The sequence below is a fragment of the Fringilla coelebs genome (genome assembly GCF_963513975.1).
Source record: "Fringilla coelebs genome assembly, chromosome: 7".
NCBI lineage: Eukaryota > Metazoa > Chordata > Aves > Passeriformes > Fringillidae > Fringilla > Fringilla coelebs.
Window position 1 is genome coordinate 23075658 of NC_140035.1, and position 27696 is coordinate 23103353.

Consider the following 27696-nt stretch of genomic DNA (forward strand, 5'->3'; position numbering starts at 1 on the left):
ATGTGCAATTGAAAAGCTTTTTTTCTCTTTAAACATTGCTTAGCAACACCAGTGAAGAAACAAGAAAAATAAGTTAAATGAAAGTAGCAAACAAGCAGCAATCTTAACTCTACGTTATATGGCTTTCTAGTCTTGATTTCTCTAAATAAAGTGTGACACAAAAGAAATAATTAAAAGCTTCAGCATTGCATTGCTTTTAAACATTTGCACAGAAACTAAAAATAGTCAAATCAAACATGGTACATCTGTAGTACTACACAAGATACACCAGTACTGGGGTCTAGGACAACACACAATCCCTGTCAACAAGAGCACGCGAAAATAACGGATGCAATTCTTTCTTGAGATGTTATCTGCAATCAAGCATTTGGTTCATCTGCCTTTTCCTTTTTTCCACATTAGATTATACCCTGTTGCTTTTCAGAGAAGTATTTACATAGGTGTGAGTGAGGAAGACCCTAGTTTTCAAGTCTGTCAGGAAAATATTTTAGGTTCCTTGATTCAAAGGTGCATCATACAAATTGAAAAACAAAATAACAAAACAAAAAAAAAAGAAAGAAAAAATGAATAGATGCATGAATCTTTAATGGTACAAATTTTATGAGCAATTTAATTTTTAAGCAAACCACACTATTTTGATTAAAAAAATAGAGACAGAGAGAAGACAGAGTTGTCTAGACTCCAAAACGCAGCGCTGCCAACGATGGATTTTATGATGCGGTTGGATGATGTGTCATGCTGGATGGCATTGCAAAAGAGAAACGCTTCAAAACCTCAACCCCTTTCCTGCTTTCCTTTGCCCTTTGTGCTGGCCATAGCTCTCTCTTTCTCCCACCAATAAATCAGTATGGTGCAAAGAGTATGGAGGCAGGCGTTGCGCGGATGGGCCCGTGGGCTGGCCTGAGGAGGGCGGGCGGGATTGCTGGTGCCTGGAACAGGGATGCCGAGGGCCGGGGAGGGAGGGACAGAGCTGACGATACAGCTGCAGCTGCAGCAAGGGGAGATGAGAGGAAAGCAGGTGCCAGTGGCTTAATCATGTCCTTCTGGAATGCAAGTTTAGCCTGGAATAAAACACACACACAAAAGCACTGTAAATACAGTTCTCCCAACGCCCACTTTTGCACAAGGGAAAAAGTGAACCCTGGCACAGGGAACACTGTGGCTTTCCACAGAAACCTCTTAGCAGCTGCTTAGAAATGTTACCTGCACTGTCCTCTTGCTCCCAGGGCAATTAAAGCCACCAAATCCTATATTTAAATATAAATAAATCTCTGGAGTCTAGAGACCATCTCACTGATGTTTAGAAAGAAGCATAATTTGCAAGTGAGTAACTTTATATAAATTATGTGCGTGAAATATTAAAAACACCCTCATGATTAAGACTTCAATATAAAAAGTCACATTTTCCACTTCCAAAAATGAATTGTAGAAAAGTAGATTGGACAAGATGGGAAGGTGGTATCAGACCAGTCAGCTTTGCACCTTCCAATGCAGACCAGCTCTTTTCAAAGTAGAAATATTATTTAAGATTGATGCCAAGAAGAACTTTTTTCTGAAATATATGTATTAATATGACTCTACATAGGATCTACAAGCATTGCTGGTGCTTGTGGTGAAACAGCTAATCAGAAATATATACACTCATATCTATATCCCTAAAAATGGTTTGCACTACAATCATTCAGTTGTGGAAGCAAAAATACTCATGTTCTTCCTTTATAATTGGTGGTCTCTCCTCATGCAGTAGATGATAAAATGCCGTATTTCACAAGTGAAGAATATTAGCATGGCCAGAACCTATCAAGTGGGGAGACTTAGAGGAGGCCTACAGCATTTTCATTTACCTCTAAACAATCACAAAGACATACCAATATTTCAGCATTTACAGGCTTTCCACATGCTTTCTCTTACCTACACACATTTGCATCTGTTTCTTTTCAACCTGTAAACTGTTTTTTGTGCCACAGGTGGCAAGCACTTTCCTCCAATAAACACTGGCTGTGTCATGAGCAAATAAACATACAAACTGTGCTACGCTAAAGCCAGCCTGAGCTCTGGCTGCAGATGATGAGCAGGACCAGCTTGGGGGATTCCTGGAAATGCAGGTGCGTGTGACAGGGTTGGCCAGTGACACAGAGACAGGAGAGGTGTTTGGTATCCAGTGACAGACATGGCCTGAACACACAGGCAGCCAATTCTCCTAAACACCTGATGGCTCTTTGCACAAACCATACATCCACACAGCATCCTGGTTGTTGTATGCAGAGAATGAGCATTACTATTTTTATATCTTAACATCCTATGTCCTTTTCCCTGACTGCATCCATCATAACTTATAGTTCTCTCAGGTGTGCAAAAGAGACAGAGTTTACCCATTGCTGCCTTCAAAGAGAAGAGCCCTTGCTCAGCAGAGCTGATACCTTTCCATGGGGCACATGGTTCATTCCCCACTCCACTGACTATTCCCTCCTTTCTGGCAGTAAAAAACACTTGCAGTGCTGTCTGCATGCCTTGGACTGGGCAGACAGAACACATAACTATCTTCAAATCTGATTCCTGTGCAGACTCAGCCTGCAGGGGAAGAGAGGCTGCAGAAGTCTCAGGTCTGTCATGTTCCTGTCTCTGAGCAGTGGGAGTCCCCAAGGTCACAAATTCACACAGACAGTGATGAGAAATAAAAATACTTACTGCTAAGATACTTGGGTTGCGCTGCAGTTTGTTGTAAGGACTATATTTAGGTTTCATAGGCTTTCCTGCAACTCTGTCCTTATGCCTTCGGCTGGAAATGTGCTGAAATAAATATCCTCACATTTAATTAGCTCTTTAAACATCTCTCCATTTTGAGTTTGAAATTGATTTATCAGCAGGATATGCCTAAGCCCCTGTTTGTAAGATACAGTAGGTCCTTTATAGAGAGCAAGGATGTTTTGCTAAATTAAACATAACAATTTGGAGCATATCAAATAGAGAATCAGAAACTAATCAAATACAGCATATTTTGTGATTCAAGACAGGGTTTGAAAATTATTGATATTTTGGTTAGTATTTCCCTTTTCCACGTGAGGAGCTTTAAACCAGGCAGAGCTGTAATCACTAGGTCATAGGGATATTCAGAAGTAAGAGGTAAATTTCCATCTTGCTGATGCTGTTCAGTTGTGTAAACAATTGAATATTAGCTGAAGGAAGAACCAATACCCGGGGGTATGTCTACACATGCATTTAAAATTATCTTAGAGCTAACTAAAAAAACTGGGAATGACACATTCACACAGCACAGCACCATCCAATCAGAGATTCCCATTTGGGTACCAGAATCACTGCGTTTGTATGGGCACAGCTCTGAACCCAGGGCTAATTGGCTCAGACAGAGAACAGCTCCACGGGCACACAGCAGCCACACTGGTAATGGTAATGTTGTTCTACATAATTCAGACATATCTACACTATTACCCTACTGGTGAATGTCCCAAACCAATAGACTTGAGTCATGTTTTCCTTCTCACATAGCACTAAACATTGTTACAGCAGACTGAAAACAGCACCGAATGATGCATTCAGGGAACCTCAACCCAGAATTTCTTATAGTTAGGAGGAAAAGATTCAAATCCCTATCTTGAACCACAGAAAACTTTTAAATGAGATTTGCTATACCATTCACTGCTACTGACACCTCTGCTTTTACAACTATCGATCCCATTTTTCCCAACTAAAATAATGAGGTGATATTGACCTATGATGAAATATTTAGAAATAGTTGTGGGAAGACAGATAAGAAATACTAAGTTAATTTAATATTCACCAATACATCTTGACACAGCCCTACACTGCACCTACAACATTGCAATGTAACTTCAACCAACAAAGAGCTCCAGATACATGGAAGGTACCTGTTTAAGCTGAATTTCTGAATTAACATGGACATCACAGATTTCACAATGGAATGTCTTGTTCTGCAGTCCTGAGCCTTTGCTGCCATTCTGCACCTTCATTCGGGATCCAGGCCTGGGGTAAGACTTGATGGGACCGGCACCATTCCGAGCTTCAACCATGGTCTTGTGCTTGGAGCCTAAGGGGCGAGGAGATGCAGGTGAGCTCATGATCAGCAGCACAAAACACTCCCTCAGCCTTGGGACTGTAACATTTATCTTCAAGACAGAATGGTTAAAGTCACCACAGACTGGGACTAATGATCACTCTTGTTTCAGTCAGCGTAGCTCCTGAGTCCTTGATCTAAAGGCAAGCCAGAAGGCTTTGTGCAAAGAAGGGAGCAGCAGGCATGCTGGACCGCTCTGTTTGGGGCAGTGTGTCACTGGATGGCCAAAGTGTTTGCTGCTTATTCTTTTGCCAAATTCCATAGAGCCAGTGAATAGCAGAAAATGGTATTAGCCAACACTGGGAGAGGAACCACAGCAATCCCTCAAAACCTGCCTAGGAACCGTAATACTTCAATAAATATCCTCTGATTCAGAAGAAATGGCTGCTTTACTCATTCCAAGAATGGATTACAGCTGTAAAACCAGCTTCAATGGCTTGTTAACAAGCTTTACATCACCAGCACACCATACAGAGACAGAGCACACTAGGAATTGCTGCCTGTGGCCCAAAAAAGTACATGTACCTAATCTTCAATAATCAGAAGATTCTATGACATCTGGGAAACCTAATGAGCCCACCCTAAAATCATCAAAAAAATCAAATAACAAATTAATTACTCAAAGTTTTACCAGCAAAATAACAGACACTAATGATAATGAGATAAAATATGAAAGAGAGAGAACACTGGCATTTTAGAAACCTTAAGTGTTGTGGAAACCATTATGATCTTACTATGTGCTCAGTGTGAAGGTATTAAGGGATCTGATTAGTTAACATGAACCATAGGGATTTTGTCAACTAAAAACTTAGAGAGTACATGAAAAACAGTTAAAAAAAAACCCAGAGAGTGCTTTAATAGAATGCCAAAACCCACACAGGAAACTGCCATTAACAAGACCGGTGGTTTAACTTGCCATTGTGAGTTTTAACTAAAAGGTGCTTCAGTGAAGTGCGGCTACCACCTTGGAACACTGAATTTTAAAAATGTTAACACACAGCTAACACATATGGATACTCACCTGTATTGTGGGCTTCTAGTTGTGAAAGGGAATTCACAGCCACTTTGCATAATGAACAGTAAAGTAGTTTTTTGGCTTTTTCCTCTTCTGACTCAGTAACTGCGTTAGCAGCTCCGTTGGTGCTCTTGGAAGATGAGGCGGGTGCTGCAGGCGCCACTCCAGGTTTGGGAAGCAAAGGATCCACTTCTGTATTGGACTGCTGACTCCCACTGTTGGGTTTTTCATTCCCTTTATCTTCTAAAAGAAACAAAATACATATGTTGTTGTTTTATGCCACACATATGAAAACCATACAGTAATAGTCCTGTGGGTTTAGTAAACATAACACAACAGGGGGCTAATTTATCTCATTTTATAAAAGAGAGCAGCACGCTTGAAATCTTGTTAAAAGTCTTGCCATGAAATGTGAGTAATTTGACAAAAAGGGGTGATTTTCCTCTTCTCAAAGCTACCAGTGAACACCAAAAAGCGCACCAAATTCATGCCAGCTGTTGTTGCTGTTGGGCTGCAGGCATGGCCAGTTGAAAGGAGCCCAAGCAACACCGAAGGAAGCTAGGCTTAAGGACTGTACAGCACTCAGAAACAAGCAAGGCTTTGCATTGTGGATTGAAAAATATTTCTCAAAAGCAATACATTTGCCTTTGGAACGGCTCAAGTTTCTCAAAGTGACTGGGAGGACGCTGAAAGGCTCCACCACCATCTTGACTACACAACAACACAGTTGCCAATATTTTTAGCTTTTTCCATGAATGACTCCCCATATATTTGTGGATCAGGTGGCTTCTGTGTGCATTCAGTGCATTCCTTTGTCACTTCACAAGCATGAGTCAATCATCTGTGCTCCTACGAGGCAGGTAGGCAGGTATTACTTCATTTTGCAGATGGCAATCAAAAAGCGAGAGATAAAATGTCCCAGCTGTGCCTACACAGGAACTTTGTGCCAGAGCCAGTGTTTAAATGCTCCCTGCTCACATGCTGCCCCTCAAGGGCTCACTGCATTTGAAGCTGTTCAGCTGCAGGCCACAAGCCATATTAGCTGCCAGCAGTAAAACAAGCTCTGTCCAAAACAAACATGGGACGGGAGGGGGACAGTGCAGGGGTGCTGGTATGAGCAACCCAACAAAACAGACACGAGAAACGACTGAATAAATGTCACACTGAACAGCTGGAATCAAATTTCATCATCTCAGCAAGTACAACATCTACGTAAGAGCAGCCTCCCCATTCGAAACCCAGGGCTCAGACTGAAATAGAGTTGAACTGACTCAAAAAACCAGGCTCTATCTGAACATTTATTTTTTAACATGGACCCTTGCACTTTATGTTTACAGCTACCAGACTCTGTCTTAAAATTCCTTTGTGTATCAGGCCAAGACTGTGCTACCAAGAACTCTGAAAACAGGCTTGTATCCACTCAAGCAAGCACTTGAAAGTGTGTGTGAACTATGAATAACCATCCTCAAACTAAACCCCACGGTTGTTGGCATATTTCCCAGAAGTGCATTGCAGTACATCAATTTTAGATTGTTATAAACTAGGAGAAAGAAAATTCTAATAAAAGAACTATTATTTTTTTAAATAACAATAAAAACACTTCAAAATTACACAATATGAACTATATTAAACATTGAAAATAGTAAAGTACAAGGACTACTATTATGACCAAATTAATGTTAAAACCAGATTCTGAAGGTATTTTGATTGACAAAGTATGACAAAAGAAACTGACGTTAAATTGTACTTCATAGGCTACTCAACTTTAGTCTCCATAGTAATGTCACATCTGCAAAAATCTAGAATACTTTATATGACTTGTGAGTCTTCATAAAATACAGTTTCAATAAATACCATTTGCTAACATTCTAAATTAAAGAGTTTTCAATATGGAAAATTCTCCAAAATTCATCTGCAAATGAAACACAAAGAGCAGCTGTCATTTGCAAATTTACATTACTGAAAAATAGAATTGTTGTTGTTTTTAGTTTTGTTCTATGCAATAATATGCTAAACAGCAAAAGGCGTAACACCAGGATAGATGTGAACCAAAATGGAATAAAGGAAAGTTCCACAGTATTTTGCATTTCAGGCCTTAAAGGAAAAAAACCTACATAACTGCAGGGTCTATGTTAACATATACCAATGACACTTCCAGTTTGGTTTTGGGTTTTTTTTACGTAGTTCCCTAGGTATTTTTTTTAAATGTAAGGATAAAAATTTGGTGCTTTTGAAACACCTCCTGGAGACAGAAATCATCACCCCTGTGCAACAAGCACAGTGCTCCTGCCCACAGCCCCTGCCTGCACTGATCTCACTGACCACAACAAGAGGGAGCAGGCTTTATTTGTTTAGCCATCAAGTGTCTGTGGAGTAAGATCCCAAGATATGGAAGAAGATCCATTTTACATGGGCCACCAATTACAGCACAGAGTGATGGTTTTCCAGCGCTGAATTTAACAGATGATTGAAAAAATTACAGATTTCATTTCTCACTCCTCCTCACTTAGCCAGCCAACAGCTGATGAAGTATGTTGATTTTTATAATGCTCCCCAGATTTACAGTGTTTTCACTATTCATATTCCAACAATTCTAGAGTATACACACTAACAAGAAAACTTCTACAAAACCAGAGAGAAGTTACCAGCATGCAGCTGGGCTCAATTCTGCCAGTATTGCAGCTTTTGGAAAGAACCTCAGTTCACATAATAATTCCATCATTTGGAAAGCTTCCTGACACAAATAAGCTCTTCATTGATGGGGGTGTATAAGGAGAGACATACTCCCCTCTATGAATTAATGTTTCCATCTACCATTCTAAATGTTTAATGCAGAACATCTTCAAAGATCATCATTGTAGGGTTATTATACAGTTGAACTCCCACAGAAAGTACACGGAGCTAAGTGTGTATTTGTCACTGCAGTGGGCCCAGTGCTGCATTTTCCTGGCTTCTAAAATCAGAAAATTGCACTTCTCCAAATGGGCTTTTGATAACAGCTTACTGTTTCAATCCACATAATTCAAAACACCATTACTTACAGTTTTCTATTTGAGACAGAAATGCCAACTATTCAACAGTGCAAAGCACAGGAAATGCAAATTGCATGTCTATACAAAGCACAAAGACAATTACTCTTTTATTTGCACTTATAGCACAGAGCTAACAATATCTGCATGCAGAAATCAAAAAATGGAACTGTTAATGCTACCTGCATACCCACACTTCCCAACTATCACCACCTTATAAAATAGATGTGACTTGTGAGATGCAGCTGTAGCACTACAGTCCTCTCGCTATTTCTGAAGGTATTATTGGGAATAGGCTCAGATTTGCTCTACCTGGCTCAAGACCAATAGAGCCAGGCAGAGCCCAAAGGAGTGCAGGAGTGAGTCCATCCTACCTGGACCATGGGCACACCAGTTTCTGCTGCACAGTTTAGCAGAGCACAGCTGGAAGCATGAGACCAGGGAAGTACCAGCCTACTGCCTGAAGGCAGTAGCTGTGATTCAATCTGCATCAGGGTCAGGCTGAAACACTCACACCAAAACTAAAGTGCAAGAAGTTAATTTAAAAACTAATTTGTACTATGTTTCTTTTCCATGCACAAAAGCCATATTTCATTTGTCTTAAATTCCTCTCTTAAATTCCAGAAAAGTAAATTGATGATTCAGGTTCTTACTGAAGCCTAGATTTATTTTGAAATAGAGCCCAGGGAAAATAACTAAAGCAAGCTAATTAAGTATTGCTTTGGGCTCAGTAATATCAATGCTTTTCTCACCCATTACATTGTTTTCATTCTGCTTTGAAGTTGTTTTCACATATTTCTGCTTGTTTGACTCATGCTTGTGTCAGCGCCATGTTAAAATTCAAGACTCATTTATCTGATGAGTGTTGCCTCATTTTGGGTACCAAAGTCAGGGCACTGCAGGGCAACACCTCACAGGTTCAAACCTACAGGTCCTACTGCTTCACTTCCACAGCTGAAGTGACTCACTGACCTTAGCAGGTCATGCCACTCTCACCGCAGTTGCTGTGGCGTAGAGAATAGGTCCTACCCATTAATGGCATTTATTTCTTTTTGAGTCAGTGATGCTTTGGTGCACATTAGAAAGAAGTTTTATTTGGACTTCATGATGAAATCATACATGCTATTTTCAACAATAAAAAAAAAGAGTAACTTAATATTCAGATCCTTAATTCAGAATTTACACTCTTGCTAAAAATAAAAACAACGTGAATTTAAAACTCATGGATAGATTTAGAAATCTGATAAAGTTTTTCAGTATCAAAACAGTCATCGCTACTTACACCCCTCAACATTCCTATCTGCCCAGTTTTTATCATTGATGATATGTAAAACATCTCTACAATAAAGTTCTGTTCCACAACAGATTGTTCAAATAGCAGTTAGAATTAAAATACCCAAGGTACTGATGGTATGCGATACACTTGCAAGAACCTTTTCCAATACACATTCTAAAAGCTTTCAGATATGAAGTCCTGCTACAATCCTAACAACCCTTACAAAGCTGTCACGTTTTCAAACTGTCAAATTTTCTGCTCTATGTAATAAATAAACAAATTTGCTCTTGCTGTAACAGTAACAGAAAAATGTTCCAATTACTGAAAATACATATTTTGTGTGTGTCTTCATGTAATAAAAAAGTATAAGTTTGCACTTGCCTGCTTCATAACCATCATAATGGAAAAATTACTCTTGGCAGTAAAATGCTTATTATTCTCCATTGTAAAGGTAAGAAAATAGTAAAAACATACGCTTATTTTCGTCTTGAAAAACATGAAGGAAAGAGCCATGCAATATCCAGTGCAATTTCCAGTCTAAACCAGTCACATTTTTTTTTTCCTGTGTAACTCAGTCAGTGCATGGTTATCAGGGCCATACAACCAGTGAGCACAACTGATGCACAGTTAGGGGCAAAGCCTTTGGTTCAATCAGCCTTGTTTATGGTGGTGTTTTACAATACCATATCACTGCTGAAAGAACAACCTTTTAAAAAAAGACTGCTTGGTGATCCTGGACATTTTCAACTGATTCCTAACTATGTGACTTCCTATGGTAACTAAAATCAAAAGTGATTTCCGAAAGTAAATGTTAATATTTTATTTTTGGGATACTGAAAGTGTGGTGCAAAGATTGGCTTGTGATAATCTTGAGTTCACATCAGTTGTGCTACAGGGAGCTGCTATTAGTTTGAAGTGCTGATTTTGGAGACTAAGAGAGAGTTTGAGGGAAAGCAAACATATCTCCCCTACTGATAAAGCTGAATTGAGCAAAACAGCTTATCAGGTTCTCCCTGTAGTTTCAACAGCTCCATATATGCCTGTGAATATTGGGCTGCATTAAACAACTTTTGAAGCATACAGCGATTACAGAATGGGAGAAGGAAATCCATTGCATTGTCAGAGTATTAAACATTCTTGTCCTGAACAGCTGCATAGAAAAGGTAAAATCAGTTCCATTAATTACACTAGTAGGCAAGCCAAGAAATTTTTCTGAAAAGCTTATCAGTAAAGCATCTATAAACAAAAAGTAAAAATTTTCCTGTTGAAAAACAAAATTGTCAGTTTAAATTTGACATGCTAAATGCTTGGTACATGTGAAATCTAAAAAGCAACAAATTTAATTACATGTTTTTCCCATGCTTTAAAAAAATATGCCCACTGACAATGCTAAAGATAGGGGAGTTACCCAAATAGTTACTCAATAGTCACCAGTTGACCTCTGTGTTCTAAGCTTTCTGCACACATAAGAAGTTATTCCCCAGACAAAATACTCAGTTCAAGGGCAGAGATGACTTCTGCAGACAGGTATGGAACCACAGAGAGACACGACAACCAGTCACTGACACAGGCACCATTGTAGCAGTCAAATTTCTCACAAGTGATTTCTTGTTTTTCAGTCCATGACAGCAAAAGAGAAATTTTAAAGGTGAGAATGAAAGAATTAAGTTTAGCAGCTGATTGTAGGGAACTCTTCACAAAAGGGTCCAGGCAAAGCAGGAAGCTGTATCAGAAGCTGGTTTCAATGGCTGTGATAGATAGGTGCAAGACAACATTTGAAAGTGTATTACAAAATACATACAAAGGTATGGAGAGCTTTGAAAGTGAAGGACATAAATCTGTAGAGAGAAAAATCAATACCTCAGAAATATTGTAACAAAATTTGCAGCATTTAAACCAAAACCCATTAAAGTAGAGAGATCACAGTCAAAGAGATAACAAGCCTGGCTGAATGTAATTTAGGGAGATGTTAAGAAACTACAACAAAATAAAATCAAGGTGGGGAAAACTGATTTAGTCGCACTGTACCTGTAGGACTGCCTAACCAAACGTCAGGATCTACCCTGGAACACAGTCCTGGGAATAGAACAGGAACACCCACAAATAATTATATTAGAAACAAGAACTGCTGAACATCTCCTGAAATAAGATTTGAAGTGAGGAGATCATCAGTGACTGAATTACCAGGATGAAAAGAAGGGCCTTTTTCAGTGTATTAGCAGAAAAGTTATTGAATAGAAAGCCAGACAATAGTTCCAGTAAGAAAATCAGGTTTCAAAACACTGTTCTTCACAGAAAGCATTTTCTTCTGGTTCACAGTGCTATAGAGGAATAAAGTACACACGCACAAAATTAATTGTTGTTCTTATGATGGAAAAGATGAACACTTTGAGTAATATATGCTGTAAAGACAATAGCAGGGCAGCAATCAGGTTACTAGTGGTCACAGCCTTTACAGATTTATAAGTCCTCTGGTCTTGCATCTCAGCACTATTCACAAAATGCCCCCAACAAAACAAACAAAGAGCGTTAGATTATTTCTTCACACTCATTAAGATGGAGTTAGCAAACTTGGATAAGGAATTTCAAAATAAGTTTTGTTCTATCTGCACGTTTGCAGAATAATGAGACTCTAATGGCTGTCAGACAAAATACCTACTTTCTCACCAGTTGTGCAGTCTACTGAGAAATGAGGCTGAAAAACCCGTAGGGCTCTGTTCTAGAAAAATTCCACTGCAAACCTACATGCAAATCAGACAGCACAGTGTATCTATTAACCCTTTGGTTGCTTTTCATTTTTGTAAAATGTGTTTTCTTGTGCTTCAGGCATGTATGAAAAAGAGCCAAGTTTCACATTATGAAATAAATCAGTCTGACACATGCTAAAGAGAACAAATTTTGTCTCTATACAAAGATGAGAAAAAAATAGAAGTTATAAATATAAAGCTTTTCCTCTCAAACACAAATGCGCCCTCAAATAAGCTGCAACATATTTTCTCAAGATCCTGAAGCTACATCAGGAAATGTCTGGATGGCTGTGCAATATTAGGTGAACTTGGTAGCCAGAATGATTATTTGATTAACTGCATCACTACTCTCAACAGGCTGAACCCCAATATCTTTTTTTACTTCAGAAGTATCACTTGCATGGCTATGTTACAGCAGTGATGCTGACAATTTCTTAGATATTTTATTTCTCATACCAAAGGCTCTTACAAGGGAACCTGCATTTTCTTCAGAGTGTGAAAATATTGGTGCTGATCCGAAAAAAGATGTAAAGTTAAAAAAGGTTTGCTCTTGCGATTTTGGTTGGGTTTAATTTTTATGAAAATGGACTGATGAGAATTAGAAAATATCAGAAGTACATGTAGCTCTGCAAGTGTAAAACCTTGCCCTGCAAAATCTATTCCTGTACCTATTTGTACACCTTCCTGAACTGAAAGCTCCTGCTGCTTTAATTACTGGGTTGTCAGCAGCGATCCTGCTGTATCGCCTATGATTTTTAATCAATTATTTACACATTTGGAGATTCTTAGGGAATTGGTTTACGTTGGCTGGCTAGTGTCTGTTTTACAAGACAAGATCAAGAAAAATCTGTATGCGCTCACCAGCAGGGGAAGGAAAAAAAAGATACATTGGCACATACATATAAAACATAGAGTAAAATAACTGCAAAATTGTTATGTATCAACAAAGGGCATTTCAAAAGCCTCTTATTTCATACTTCAACACAATGCAATTTCTCAGTGCAAAATCTACAGGAATAAGAAGGGTTGATTTTGCACTGTTAGTCAAAATGCAGGTGTGTATGCAATACTTCTGGAGAAAACAAACTTTGAACACTCACTTAAGGCCATTTGCATTGTGCCTCTATGTCACCTGCTGATCTTAATGATATTTTACAGAATGCATGTTGTATCAGACCTCTCTTTTCCTAATTTGAAAAAAAGACTATCACAATTCCCAGGTTCCTCCTCCTCTATTTTTTAGACCTGATACTTCTGGAGAAAATCAACTTGTCTACAAACTCCAATACAGAGCAATTTCCTAGTGTACAATGTCAATATCTCTGTATTTCTCAGTGACATGTTGACAGGTTGGGAAAGTTATCACTAGAAGTTTGTTCAGAAAACTCAGAAATATCAATAGCACTACAGGGCTGGCAGCTGAAAACAAGGTGGATCTAAACCACAGCTGCCAAGTGTGAATGCTAATTTAAAGAGTATCCATAAACTGAGATCATCCAGAAGCTCAGTCTTCCTGGGTCCTGATGCTTTATAGGCAGGCATATTTACTTTCATCCTTTCTGAGCTATGCCAGTCTGTTTGGGCTGGAATAGGAAAATTTGTGAGTTGGAAAATTTTAATACAGTGGGAGTAAAGCTTGAAATACAGTATAAGATTTGCTATTACAAAATATGTGGGCGAAAACAAATGTTTTTGCTAGCTATAAACTTATCTTTTTCTGACACCAGACATCTATTATTTTGCAAATATTTTACACTCCACTCCAAATTCTGCTACATCTATTTCTAACGTCTTGGAATGTAAACTTATAGTATTGCACTGTTTTTTAAACTTTTCAGTAATGCAGGAATGCTTAGAAAAATAACTTTCTAGGGTTATAAAAAACATACAGTATTTTACCCAGAGAGCCTTCACTTCTGCTCTAGTCTCAGTTCATCATCTCAGCTATAAAAATAACATTGGCTCCACCTTTATGAATCTGAAATATATTACTAGAAACATATTTCAATTGCTGCTTGTGCAAAACAAAAATCTTAAAACTCTATGCTTGGATGCTGAAGTGCTTTAGAACTTAATATGAAATTTATGGGCACCTAAATAAAAGAATCTAGGAGAACTGACACACTCTGCAAGTACATTCTCGTGGGCCTGTGTCTGAACTGCTCACTCGGTACTTGCCCAGGCAGCACTGCAGTTAAAGTCAGCTATGAAACACTCGTCTTCATTTCAGTTAAATGACATCTGTAATTGTGCATTCTCACCCACTTCTGTAGCAGGTTTGCCTGAGGACTGTGAGCATTCAGTCATGCCCTCAAGATTTGACAAATAAATTGTATTTCAGATATAACTTGTCTAACCAACACTAAAATATTTTCACTCTCCTTGAAAGCAAGTAATAAGGAAATAATGAGTAGCCTAATGTTTGCATAAATAATTTTCCTGCTACAGGGAATGAAGGAGATTTCCCCTTTCACCACTGCAGCAGCATTTTTCCTGACCCATTCTTTTATATTTGGACACTAAACTCATTCAAGGGCTCAGAGAAAAGGAGAAAACTTAAATTTTGCAGCTTCAACACAGCCTTTAACTTTGCACAACTGAACACAGAGAAAACTTTATTCAACTACCAATTGTATGAATAATCACCAGAACCCTATTATTGATTCTCTGGTACCAGTGAAAAATACACATCTGATATCAGAAGAAATGCCTTGTTTCCTTAGGAATATATTTCTTCAATAAGTGTTGTGAAAGTCTTAAATAAAATTGAAATTATTTCTCCCCGGATTGTTAAAAAATGCAACAGAACCAGCAGGTATCTTTTTAGCAAGTTATATTGTTATTTCATACTCACCTTGCTATCATTCCCTTATCACCATCATCCTATTAAAAACATCCTCTCAGGATATTCAATAGGCAAGTCTATATTTAATCATTAACAGAACAAACAAGAAAAACAGATGCCTGATTTCACAGTATGAAAGAGGTGCTGAAAGATTCAATGTATATGAAAAGATTCTTTAAATGACCACATATATCTAGCTAAAAAAAATCCCACTAGCTGAAGCATCCCTGGCCCTGCTCCCACTGTCCAGCAACACTAGTGGAGTCAATTTTGTTGGGCCAAATGCCTATCACTACTTCTCGAGGAAAGAAAAGCTTTGTATCATTTTAAGAATGGTGGTAAAAAAATGCTTTGAAAATCATGTTTTTAGAACTTGAGTAAGTTTTAATGATACAGGAGTGCTCAGGCATAGAGCAGAACATCCAAAAGAGTCTTATTTCATCCTACAATACATTTTGATCCAAAGCTTATGCTTATTTTACTGCAGGAAAAGGAAAACCTTATCATTCCTTCCAAGGAAAATCCTGGTTGCATATATTTCTGATTGCTACCATTACTGAAGAGAGAAAATTTTAGCCTTTTCCAGTTTGAACAGAAATTGCAACAGCTCATCAATGCACATGTGTCAGCGGCAGAGCTTGTTTCTCAGTTAATGGCACCTATAATCAGTTTTCAGTTGAGGTGCAGAATTTGAAATGTACAAGCATTATAGACAGACCAAAGATTTCCCAGGAGCTTATCAACAGCAACATACACAGTATGACTGGTTTTCTATTCAGATTTAGACATATGTAGAAAGATGAGGTTTGAATATCCACTTTTGAAAAGCATGAACACTAAGGCTGGCAGAGAAAAAAGTGTTTAAAGATCCCAACCTATTATAATGATTTCCTGTTCACAGACTTTGACTTGCTAATTTTTCTTTTGGCTCACCTTTTATCCTAAGAGCATAAACCAAACTGCAACTTCCTGAAAGAGCTGCTGAAACTACCTGCCAGAAAAGGCCCAGAAACTATTTACTATTAAATGCATACAGGCATTGCATATGCCATGGATGTAAGTACACATATGGTACTTGCAACAGTGTAACTGTGATGAATTTATGAGCATTTATTAATAATATTTTATATTATCAATTGTAAAAGCCCTGAGGTCAAGCAGAAAATTCTATACTGTGCTATTATCTCTGTTTTGGAGGTAGAGGTTCAACAGATGGCAATATAGAAGGATCTTTATCAGGCTGAATCAAACCACTGAACCAAAAAGGAACAAAGCTTACCTCAGAGGATGTAGTGGAAAAATGCCCTTGAAATGCCTCTCCTTGGTGGCTGAATCAGATTGGATTTACTACTTAGTTGACCGTAAACAAATACCTTTATCCAACAGGAATATGCCTGTGCTTAGCAGGCACCATCTGAATCCACACAAACACAGATGCATGGCTATTTTATGGAGTATAGCTTCAGCAGAACTCTTTATGTCAGCATAAATGGGAAGAACTGATGAGGCTCATCAGTACCTTTAGAAGGAGGCCAGACATAAGCACCAGCATCTTTGAAGGGCACAAGGCAGAAACTCTAAATACACTCTGGAAGACACCAAGCCAAACACATCCTTGTCCTGTTCCTCTCTTAGAGCCTCTCCCTATCCCTGCCCCACCCTCAAAATTCAACTTCATCACAACCTGTTTAGAGGTCTAGAGGACTTTGGTACATTACACAAAATTATAAGAATAATTAGAAACATTGTGGCTTTGGGGTTCCTATAATGGTATCTGTGTGAAAAATAACCTCGGATTTCCCAGAACAGATTCACCACAGTTCACCTGGGGAGGTTTTATGTCTCCAACTCCTAGCTACTTCTAAAGGATCATGTAAGAAACAGTTTATTTGAGCTATGTAAGCAGGCCATTCCTTTAAAATGTGTGCAAAACAAGGGGATAAATGGAAACAAACGTTAAGGTGAAACAGGATTTTGCTAAGAAATCTGGTATCATTTTTTGCATTAGTCCAAGAAAAGGGCTGCATATGTAAAGGTTCAGAATTTGAGCAGGGCAGATAGATTTTTAAAACAAGCAATGAGAGCAAGATGAGTAAGGGAGAGTCCTGATGGTGGACCTGTGAAATACAAACTGAGCCCTCCATTGGGGCATTTCACCTCACTGGTAGTTGATGAATACACAGCACTGGCAATGGGACATGGGAGAAATCCAACCCATCATAAGCTTCCTGAGTAAATGTGATTCAACATGTTGCACACTACTTTAGGTACAAAAGCAGTCAGTTTTGTGGTGAAAGCATTACACAGAGAGCCGTTGATTAACTAAAACCCACAGACAAGACCACAAGGTCAACTTTTCTAAGTCTGATATAGCTTGGGGTTGCCAGTCCTGTCTAATGGGACAACTAATTACCATACTCCTGCCAGCTGAACAAAATGGGGTTTCATACAGCATCCAAAGGGTTTATCTCTACCTAATAATTCCCAAGTAACAGAGTCTTCTGCTCTTCTGCAATGAAGACTGAACCTGAAATACCCATACCTATCATTTCAAAAACGGGCATGAGGCCAACAGAGCATTCAGAGAATGATCAAAGGCCAAAAATGATTATCTTTTATAATCTGAAATATGATTTTGACTCTTGAGCAGTTTAAAACAGTTGCATTTACTTTCCAATTTTCATATCAAAGCAAAATGCAAAGAAGTTGATACCACATCATTTGTATGCTTCGTTTTGAACTATTTATTTTGATTTAGAAGTAGGATCAAAGAATTCCTCTTTGCTTGATAAGTAAACAGTGACATTCCAATCCAGTCATTATCATATGCATTTCTGAAGGATTCATCACTGTAAGCATCTAGATTATGCTGACCTGGGGTCACAGACACTGTCTTCTGTTGAATTCCCAGAGCTATATTTAAACCACACTTCAAATATTCTAAACCACGTCGTGTGCTGGTTATTACCCTTGCCCTTTCCTAAAGCAATGCCATACATACATGTATCACTCTGTTTAGCCATCTTGGAAACCCTGGGCTTCCACTGGGAGGGAAGGGAATCTCTGCCACTGTGCTGGGTTTGCATGGCTAGGCTTTGGTAGTGGGAGGGCTACAGAGGTGGCTTCTGCGAGAAGCTGTCAGAAGTTTCCCTTAAGTTTGACAGAACTTGACTCATGAGCTTTTGGCTATATTTTCTCTGTCCTGCTCAGCTGAGGGTGGGAGTGGTAGAGTGGTTTTGGTGGGCACCTGGCACCCAGCCAGGATCAACCCACCCCAGCAAGAGCAGCTCCCAGTTCTATTAACACTGCTGTTCTGTAACCACATGGCAAAGCAGCTATGGAAAAGCTTGCAGGCTCACAGTAGTGATTTTCTAGCATATAAAACTGTTATACAGCCATTACTGAACTTTTCCTGTGTGGTTTGAGACACTGTGTGGGAGACAGGCTATGGATACACCCACTATGGCACAATCTGTCGTGATTTTTTCCTGTCTGCAGAGTGAATGGGGCAGGGTGGTGGTATTTACAAGTACCAATAAATAAGTGTTTCCTGACCAGCAAGGAATTGTAGGGGAAACTGTAGCTGGACAAAACTGTGGTTTGTTCCTAGTCTGACAAAACTCCTCATCTTCAAGTTGTTACCCATCTCTGTGATGAGCTTTCCACACTAATACTGAAAATTTGCTTCAAGTTCAGGTTTTTTCCTGCCAAACATCCCATCCTCAGTCTCCTGTACAGCAGTAAGAGGCTCTGAGGAGCCTACTCTCCACAGAGAATCCCACTGTTCTCCTGATGGGAGGAAAGTGTTCAACTAAATTGCCACTGGGATTTATTTTTAATATAGAAACAGTTGCAGTGGTGTAATCCAACAGACACAGATGGTAATCTAATTTGTACAGAGTAATTAATAGCATAACAACACACTGTCAAAACAGGGCAATAAAAAAAAATATCAAGAGCAGATTCCATTTTGACTGGTTGTATTATTTTATCAAAAACTGAATATAGATTTTAGATACATTGCAGAAGAAAGAAAAGAATGAATTCAATTCAGACCTCACAGTCTGGCAAAGGAAACATAAAACAGCTCCAGATGGTTTCTGGAATAAAAAGATGGCATTTGAAAAAGATGATAAAACTTTTGCTGTCTGGACCTCAACATTTGGCATTGGAGAGGGAGGGCATTATAAAATTATGTTACTACAGATGAATTAACATGTTAAGTCCTCTAAATTCTCAATTGATATTTTACTTTGGCTGTGGTCTGAGTTCTCACCATGTACACCTGGAGCAGTAACCTATCTGAAACAAAGCTATTTTCAATATTTCAGATAGCAAAATATTTACTAAATATTTTAAATTTCTTTCTGTTCAAAAGCCTACCTTATATTTAGATCAGTGGCAAATTGCTACTGTTTTATAGTAGCATGTCTTGTTTACCTGAAGATGCTACTTGAACTCAGCTCATCTCTCTCAAAACTAAAATGTGATTTGCTAGGAAAATCAACCCAAAATTTGGCACCCACTGTCATTGTTAAGGACCCACAGATGGTTTTGAAGCTGCTGTAAAAACAGCAGGATGACAAATAGTCACTGATACTTTTTTTGAATTGGATTTTTTGGTCATTTTTTATGCACATGTCAAAAAACTGTTATTCACCTGATGGCATCTGAGTCAAGATCAGCTCTGGTGAAGAGGATAATAAGTGACTCCCTAGGCAGAAGAAAATTTATCAGCAGTAGGTGGACTGAAGTTGGGTAATCCACAGTAGGGGCCTTCTCTTGAATAACACTGTCAGCAAGTTCATGGAAGTCTCCTGTTTCATTCAGTAATACAACACTGACAGAGCAGATACTCAAGCAATTCTACCGCTATTAGTGTTGCTGACCTTCCTCAGATTACTCATGTGGAGGGTAAAAAGAAAAAAAAAAGTGATATTGAAGCACTAATGAACTGTGAATGTCAGGAAATACCCAGGCCACAAGGTGTCACATTTCTGTAGGTGTGCTTTCCTATTAGAGCAAGATTATCTTATTCAGAAAGGAAAAATTTCTTACAAAGGTTTCTTGTGCTTCAGCTAAACATATAACCTCAGAATTCACCCTCCACCCACATCCATCCACTACTGCCATAAGAACATCCATACTTTTTAATTTCATAGGTTTTAAAAAAATACACTAGCATTCAGGGACACCAGTTGTTCCACAGATGTGAAATAGCAATTTGAGAGCATCAAAACAAATCTATTCTGTACAAGCACAGTATAGTTTAGAAAAGACAAGTTATGCATCACTATCATGCAACCAAACTCCATCATACAAACACAAAAAAAAGGAGAAAGTAAAGGATGTATAGAACAAAGAGTTTCCATTGACCTGATTTGTCAGAGATGCTGGCTGTGAGTGGCGTGGTGGAGCAGCCCGTGTTAACCTTTGCGCTGTCCTTGGAAGAACCAGCTTTGGGCTTGTTTTTCGTTGCCTCTAGTGCTTTGACCTTCTTGGCATGTTTACTTCCTTTGTAGTGGGCCTCGGCCTGGCTCTACAAAGGAGAACAAATCAGGCTCACTTTTTTTTGCACTTGTATATAATACAATGGATGACAAGGCAGAAAAGTGACACTTTCAATAGTAGGCACCGTATTATTCCACCTCAAAAATTTTAATAGCTTTATACTACCACTTTTCATGGATGTAAGTTTTTATATATTAAAATGACAGGATTTTAATGAATATTGCATGTTTTCAGTAACTTGGAAAAAGAGGCTTCAAGATTACATAAAGCTCTGTCACTCCTAATGTAATTCTTTACTTCTATGGTGCTTAAAGATTTAAAGAACTATACAAATGTAAACACATCCAATTCAGAAAGATGCTACTCAATTTTCCTGTGGTGTTCCCTAGTGTTTATTACTTACAGTTAAAAAGATGTACTGTGCCGAAACATGATTAAATAATCCATTTTTCCTTCAGTTTGATCAAATACAGATGTCATAAAATACTTTCACCTTCATACTAACAGCAACTGAGACAATTGAAAAAATATTACCTCACTATTAGATCAAAAAATAAGGGTTAAAATGAGGAAACACCATACCTGAATTTCAGTAGACCCAAATACAACATAGAAAACTAAATACTTGCCAGTCTTGATTGCTTTATAAATTGCCTTGAATATTAGTTTTTAAATACTAAGAAAATTGGAACCTTTAGGACTGGGCGAAGAGGAGCTTTTTAAAATTATTATTTATTTTGTCTTAATCTGCCCAAACAGAACAGTATAAATATATACTGAAATGTTTACTTCACCTTTTCTCTTAAAACTATCTTCAGAAACTAGGTCAGTGTTTTTGAAGTTGCACAGCTAAAGCTAGACACATAAATAAATACCTGCCCATTTTTTTCAGTGATATTGAGCCCCTTCATTGTTCCTGATTCTATATAATCAGATGCCTTGACAAATCAGGCCACTTTGTTAGAAGCAAAACTAAGGAACTACAACTTAATACAAACTCCAAAGCATGGAAGTTTCAGGTAATCAATTTAACTGTTTTTCTTGACTTCTTAATAAATTAATTTACCAAATAAAGGGCAAGAAAAAAAGTCCTCTCCAAACCAGTCTGTTTCCATTACATTGTACTATTCAGCAATAGCTTTACATTATTAACATTTCCAAACACAGTTTTAAAACATTATTTCAGGCATACCACTAGGTGCCTCTATTGAAGGTTACATATTAACCAAAGAAGTTAATATTGTTGTTTACTTCAAATTAAAACACTCAGAGAAAGCATGCTTCTTCTAAGCACATCTTGGCACCTGGCATATAAAAACATCAGTGCAAGTAAACTTTCACTGTGTTCATGCAAAACCACATTCATTCTCTCTTGTCAATCAATTATCTACTACTTTATTTAGTTCACTGTGTTAAATGAAGCGAGCCACGAAACGAGTCACATGCTTTTTATAAAGAGCAACTATAATATCTAAGGTGCTTGAACTCCATAAAGAGGGTTGTCATAATGAGAAAAATTGTTTTAAGACCAGCAGAAATGGGCATTACAAATGCAGTCACCTTGGGACAGCATGTAATAACAGCTTTATCACATGGCAGAGTAGAAGTGAAGAATAGAAACAGCTGGAGTGGGCAAGAGAACAGACAGCATGTTGGAGTCCTCACTCAAGTAACTGGCACCATTAAACTGACAGAGAATTGTTGCTAAAACAGAGGAGTGAAGTTCTTACACATCAGAACTTCTGAAGTGATTTTACAGCCCATGAAACAGCGCTTTCTATCTCAGAAGGACAGTGTGTGTTGTTGTGGGTGCATCTTTCCTTTCACAGGAGATTTTAGTAAGCAAGCATCCAAGTAAGAAAGGCTGCTAGATTAGTTTTATTTTGAATTCCTCTGAAAGTGAGATGTCTTTGAAAAACTTTATATAAAAACAGCAAAGAGTTTACTCACCAACTGCTATTAAAATATTTCTTGACTTTAAAACCTTTGAAATGTTAACACATGTACAAACACAATTTAAGGATTATGAAGAAACAACTAACCAGCTATACCACTAGTACTATGTGCACTACTTAAAGGGACACTTGTCAACTTCTGGTTGGAGCTGGCCAGTTCTGAAAGCAGGCAGAGCAGCACAGTCCTGTTTTTGCCCTGCTGTGCCAACGGGCCTTATGAGGCACAGGAGTCCCATCCTGTCTCTCTCCACCTTTGCTGGGTTTTATCCATTTCTCTTAAGCTTTGCAGTTGTGACATGATGCACCAGAAGGCTGTTTTCCACCAACAGAATTCAATAAACTATTCACACATTGCTGTGCACAAAAAATGGAGCTAAAAATTGGGGTGAATATATACCCTTTCCATTCCAATACTTTTAACTTTTAATAATAGCAAGCACAAGATTGTCCACTCAAGCATCCTCAAGTTGATGATGTCCCTTTAAATATTTGAACTCTATGCTCCGCGCATATGTGTGCTGTTGATAGGATCATATGCTGCCTGAGGCCAAAGCTATGACATAAGAGACATAAATGCACTCAAGAGAAAGACTTAGTAAGTCAATTGCTTGATAATAAGCCTTTCTGCTGATATTTGCAATAATAATGCCTGCAATATCAGTAATAACCTACTACAGGTTTTGATTCCCTTCATTCAATCCTCATATAGTGTACATGAGACCTGTTGAGAACAAACAAGCCCAGGCAGAATTAAAATTAGGATTTCCATAACAACAAGCAAAGCTTCATGGAAACATGGTGAATGGACTAATTTTTAAGCTTTCTAATTATCATAATCTATCATATTCACAGCTGTACGTTATAAGGCCAAAAAATATTGCTGTGACCAATCTAAGCAGGGGTTTGGAAATGCCATCCTTCAACACTGTCCAAACTAGATCACACTCCTTTAGGGGCAGGTGGGATTCTCCAGGCTGGATTTTAAAGTAGTTAGGGGATGCAAAATCTACCTTTAAAAAACTGTTTCAGTGCCTCACTTTGTCAGTTGAGTAGATAACTATTTGTTTCTACATTGACTTCATCAAGTTTCAGTTTCAGGGCCTGGACATTGTTAAACCTTTGGTTTTTAGACTTTCTCAACTCATCTCTGTTCTGTGAATAGGAACACAGATACTCTTTCAAGCACTCCTTAAAGTAGGTGAGCAATCTTTCCTGACCACACAAGCACTATTTTCTAGTCCTTTCAGATACACTCGAAGTTCAGAGTTTGCCTTTTATGCACTGTGGGATAAATCATTTGATTCAGCTGCCTTTTGGTAACTGAAATGCTGTATTACCATGTCACGTAAACCTTTGGAGTTTTCTGGAATCATAGCAAGCAAAAGAAAAAAAGGGAAGCTGAGGCAATCTGAAATTGGAACTCAAGTTCTGATTATTACTGATACCAATTATTGTGATTATTAATTTCCTGATCATTAATAACTCTAATTTTATAAAATATTTGCAAAAGCACTATATTCAAGGCAAATGTATTTGTTCCAAGTCTCACTTAAAACTTGCTCATGACACAAATACAGCATTAGAGCAGAAGCTATGAGCTTTATATATCACTGAAATACTAGATTTATCTTTGAAATAAGCCATGATGTATACAATTTTCATTTTTATTTAAGGCAAGACGCTGAAAATTTGTTTTCATTTGCTCTGGTGATCCACAGGAAGTTGTCTACAGATAGGGTTCAAAATTCATATGCATAAAAGAAAGATACTTTACAAATTTTAATATAAACCCCCACTAAAATACAAAGTTAACTTAAGAGTAAATATCTTTGGGATACAATATTTTAAATGGACACTGACGGTACTTTTTGATCATCATTAAGTACAACTAATTAATGCAAACTGTGTGGCAGCAAAACAGTATTTAAGAAAATAATAAAAATTGGAAAAACCAAAATGAAAATCTGTTAACACAAAATATCTTTCTATACTCCTGTACTATAATGATTTTAATTGCAAAACACTTTATTCCAGTGTAAACAGCTGCATTTACTCTAGGGATTAATTCATTTGACAGTAAAATAATTTATCTGTGCCACAATTCAACATTATTTAAATATTTTTCATTTAAAAAATATTATGTTACATCTATTGCTTACATAGTAGGTATTAAACCTCACCATTGAATTATCATTATTAAAATTTTGAAATTAAATGCATAATAGGTTAGAAGGACACATTTTGAGAAAGTGGAATAAGAAAATATTTCTGTGAAAGAACTTAACTGAACAGAAAGTTTAATTTTGAATTGAATCTAAAACTGTGATCCACTAGCTTGATATATATGCATTGCAACATTTTAAAAAAGAACCTGCCTACTTATGAGACAGCACAGAAGGTCATCAAGTACTGGCTAGTAAGGTTTAATGAACAAGAAAAGCTTTAAGCTGCCATAAATGTGACATTCTGAATCAGAATGTAAAAAATACCTTCGTACTGACAGGCCAAATTCCAAAAAAGTGTTTACGCATTTTTCTGGCATTATTTTTTGATCATTGGGATGCATATTTTATAACACTAAAAAAATATGTCTACATATTTTTAAGACCATGGCTTAGTGGATAGCTGTATTTTAAATTGTTGCAAATAATTAAGAATATAATTGACAGGCAAATAACCATGTAATTTTTCACCATAATTTTTCTAACTTATACACCTTAAAATTTATACACCTTAGTTCTATCCACAGTCTTTTAGTACCAATTAAAACCCCCTAACCAATCAAACCTAATGAATGTTTTAATTTTTAAGAAAGTCTCTATGTCATAAGGATTAATAACTTGGCTGTAAGAAAGGATAGCTTTTTCTGCTCTTAAAAATGATACAAATGCAACATTTTATTTAAAATTGCTATTTATAAATTGTCAAGTTTGAAATCCAAGCAGTATGTTAACTGTATGACTACACACAATACATATACAATAGCCTTAAATACTAGACTGCATTTAATAAATCATTACCAATTTAAATTATCTTCTAAATGTAAACATGCTTTTGAAAATAAATGTGAATTATATTAGCCTATTGTAGTGCTTAAAACAACTTCACTAGCTTTACTTTGTAGAAAGCTAGAAATGTTGATAAATCTGTATATATTGAAAAGATCTAGATAACCAGGAAACAGGTAGATCATATGGATTCATTGATAGAAGTATTACCTGTAAGAAAACTCTGAACTACAGGCAAGACTGCAGCACAAAAGCTAACAGAATATTCCCCATCAGAAGCAATGACTGACAGTGTATTTGAAATCCACGGGGTTCATTTTGACAGTTGACTGAGTTTTAGAATCCACTTGTGATGTGAATGACTAATGAACTGAATTTATTGCTACACAAAGAAACATCAACCTGATGAAAGGCTTGAGTAAGTCTAAAGGTTCAGTGCATATGTGGGTGAGATCAAGATTTTTTACAGGCTTAATCAGGAGCAGCTGAAGTAGCCCTTCATTAGGTCTTCCTGGAAATAAGACAATTGTACCATCAACTCTTTCGCTGAATGCTTCAATCTGCTTCCACATAATCCAGTCTGGCTATTAACATATACCATTAAATATAGGTAGATCTGCATGGACAGAAAGAAGGAGAAATGCAGAAATAAAGAGAGACTCTGAAGCATCCACGTGGGAAATTCTGGTTCACACCTTGAGCGCAATACTAGGTGAGTGCACAACTAAATGGAACAGAAAAAGGTGGCTCACAGCTCATGTTTCTTCTCACTTGCTACTGCACCTTCTTAAAGCAGGAATTCCACCCTGGGTGGGAAATGCTCTCAACAGCAATTCTAACTCTAACAGGCTGCCCAGTGAAGTGGCGCAGTCACTCTCCCTGAAACTGTATAAAAATCACCCGGGTGTGGCACTTGGGGATGGGGTTTAGTGGTGAACATGGTGGTGGCTGGACTGGATTATCTAAAAGGTCTTTTCCACCCTCCATGATTCTGTTTCAAATCCTCCGTTCGTTTGGTTGTTGATACAATTGGTAATCTCTAATGAAAAACATTTTGTTGAAAATACCACAGAAGCCTCTGGCAGTAAGAGTTCAACCATGGAAAATGAAACAACTGAAAGACTGAACAGATATATAATATTATATAAATAACAGATATATAATAGCCCAGAATTCCATTCTGTTATGGAGTACTGATGAATTTTTTCCCACATAGCACAAAAAATTTTACATAGATTCAAGCTAAAAAAACCCAAATATGTCCTAAATATACTAATAATTTATACTGTAGAAAGAACCTCTCAACACCTGTGTTCCTGCCCACTTTTATAGATCAAGTTGATTACAATGGCAGTGGTCCTGGTAGAGGGGGAAACTAACTGTGCAAGACAGGAGCAGAGAGGTATTTATGTTTGTAAAATATTGTTGTTTTAATTCACAGCAGATCCTAAATTAGAAAGCTCTCTTAATGGTAAAATGTCTACAAAATGTTTGATCACTTACTTTATCTGTTAGAACCATTCTGTAAGAGTACGCACATTTATTTGAGTATATAAATTATGAAGAATTTAGACTAGAATCATAACTCTAATAAAAATTACATAATAAATTAGGAAGTAGTGTTGAAAAATATAGTTTTATCTCATTTGTTATTAATAATAGATGTAATTGAAGAAATTTGCAAACCTGGCATGTTCATACATTTTTTACACCAAAGCTATGCATTAGTTTATCAATTCCATCCTTACAGATTTATAAAACCTTGTTTCTCAAAATAGTAAGGTAGATTATTATTGAAAAGAACATAGAAAAACCAAGGAGCTGTGAATATCAGCCATGATGTAAGAAGTCAACTCATATTTAAAATACCTTACCAAACTTAGTTAAAAGCTCCATTAAACAGCTGTTATTTGAACAGAACTTCCATCATGTTATAACCCTGTACCCTATAATCATGCGGTATTTCTGTGATGTTGGAGCTAACAACTTTCATCATTTTGTCAGTTCTGTCTACAAAACAGAAAATTACCTTCACAAGTTCCTGAGATTTATGCTTTTAATTACCTCCTATCTGCTTCACTACCCTCCATACCCAAAGAATCAATATAGTCTTATAAATAAGAAAAATGTAAAATGTTTGACAGAATACAATGACAGTTCTGTACATTTTTATGTGATGCTATTGATTATTTTGTTTATTATTCTTTTGACAGCATG

The 27696-nt window shown here is 37.4% G+C and overlaps 1 protein-coding gene across 1 annotated transcript in view; it reads right to left on the reverse strand.

Moving 5' to 3' along the window:
- Positions 1 to 842: 842 nt before the first annotated feature.
- ZNF385B (zinc finger protein 385B) overlaps positions 843 to 27696 on the reverse strand; it is a gene marked incomplete at both ends in the record, with an annotated part of 116511 nt that continues 89657 nt past the window's right edge. Inside the window, 5 exons of the mRNA XM_084209155.1 lie at positions 843 to 1061; positions 2689 to 2790; positions 3888 to 4066; positions 5115 to 5351; positions 20382 to 20544. Coding sequence (XP_084065281.1) covers positions 843 to 1061; positions 2689 to 2790; positions 3888 to 4066; positions 5115 to 5351; positions 20382 to 20544 — 900 coding nt within the window. The remainder of the gene's footprint in view (positions 1062 to 2688; positions 2791 to 3887; positions 4067 to 5114; positions 5352 to 20381; positions 20545 to 27696) is intronic.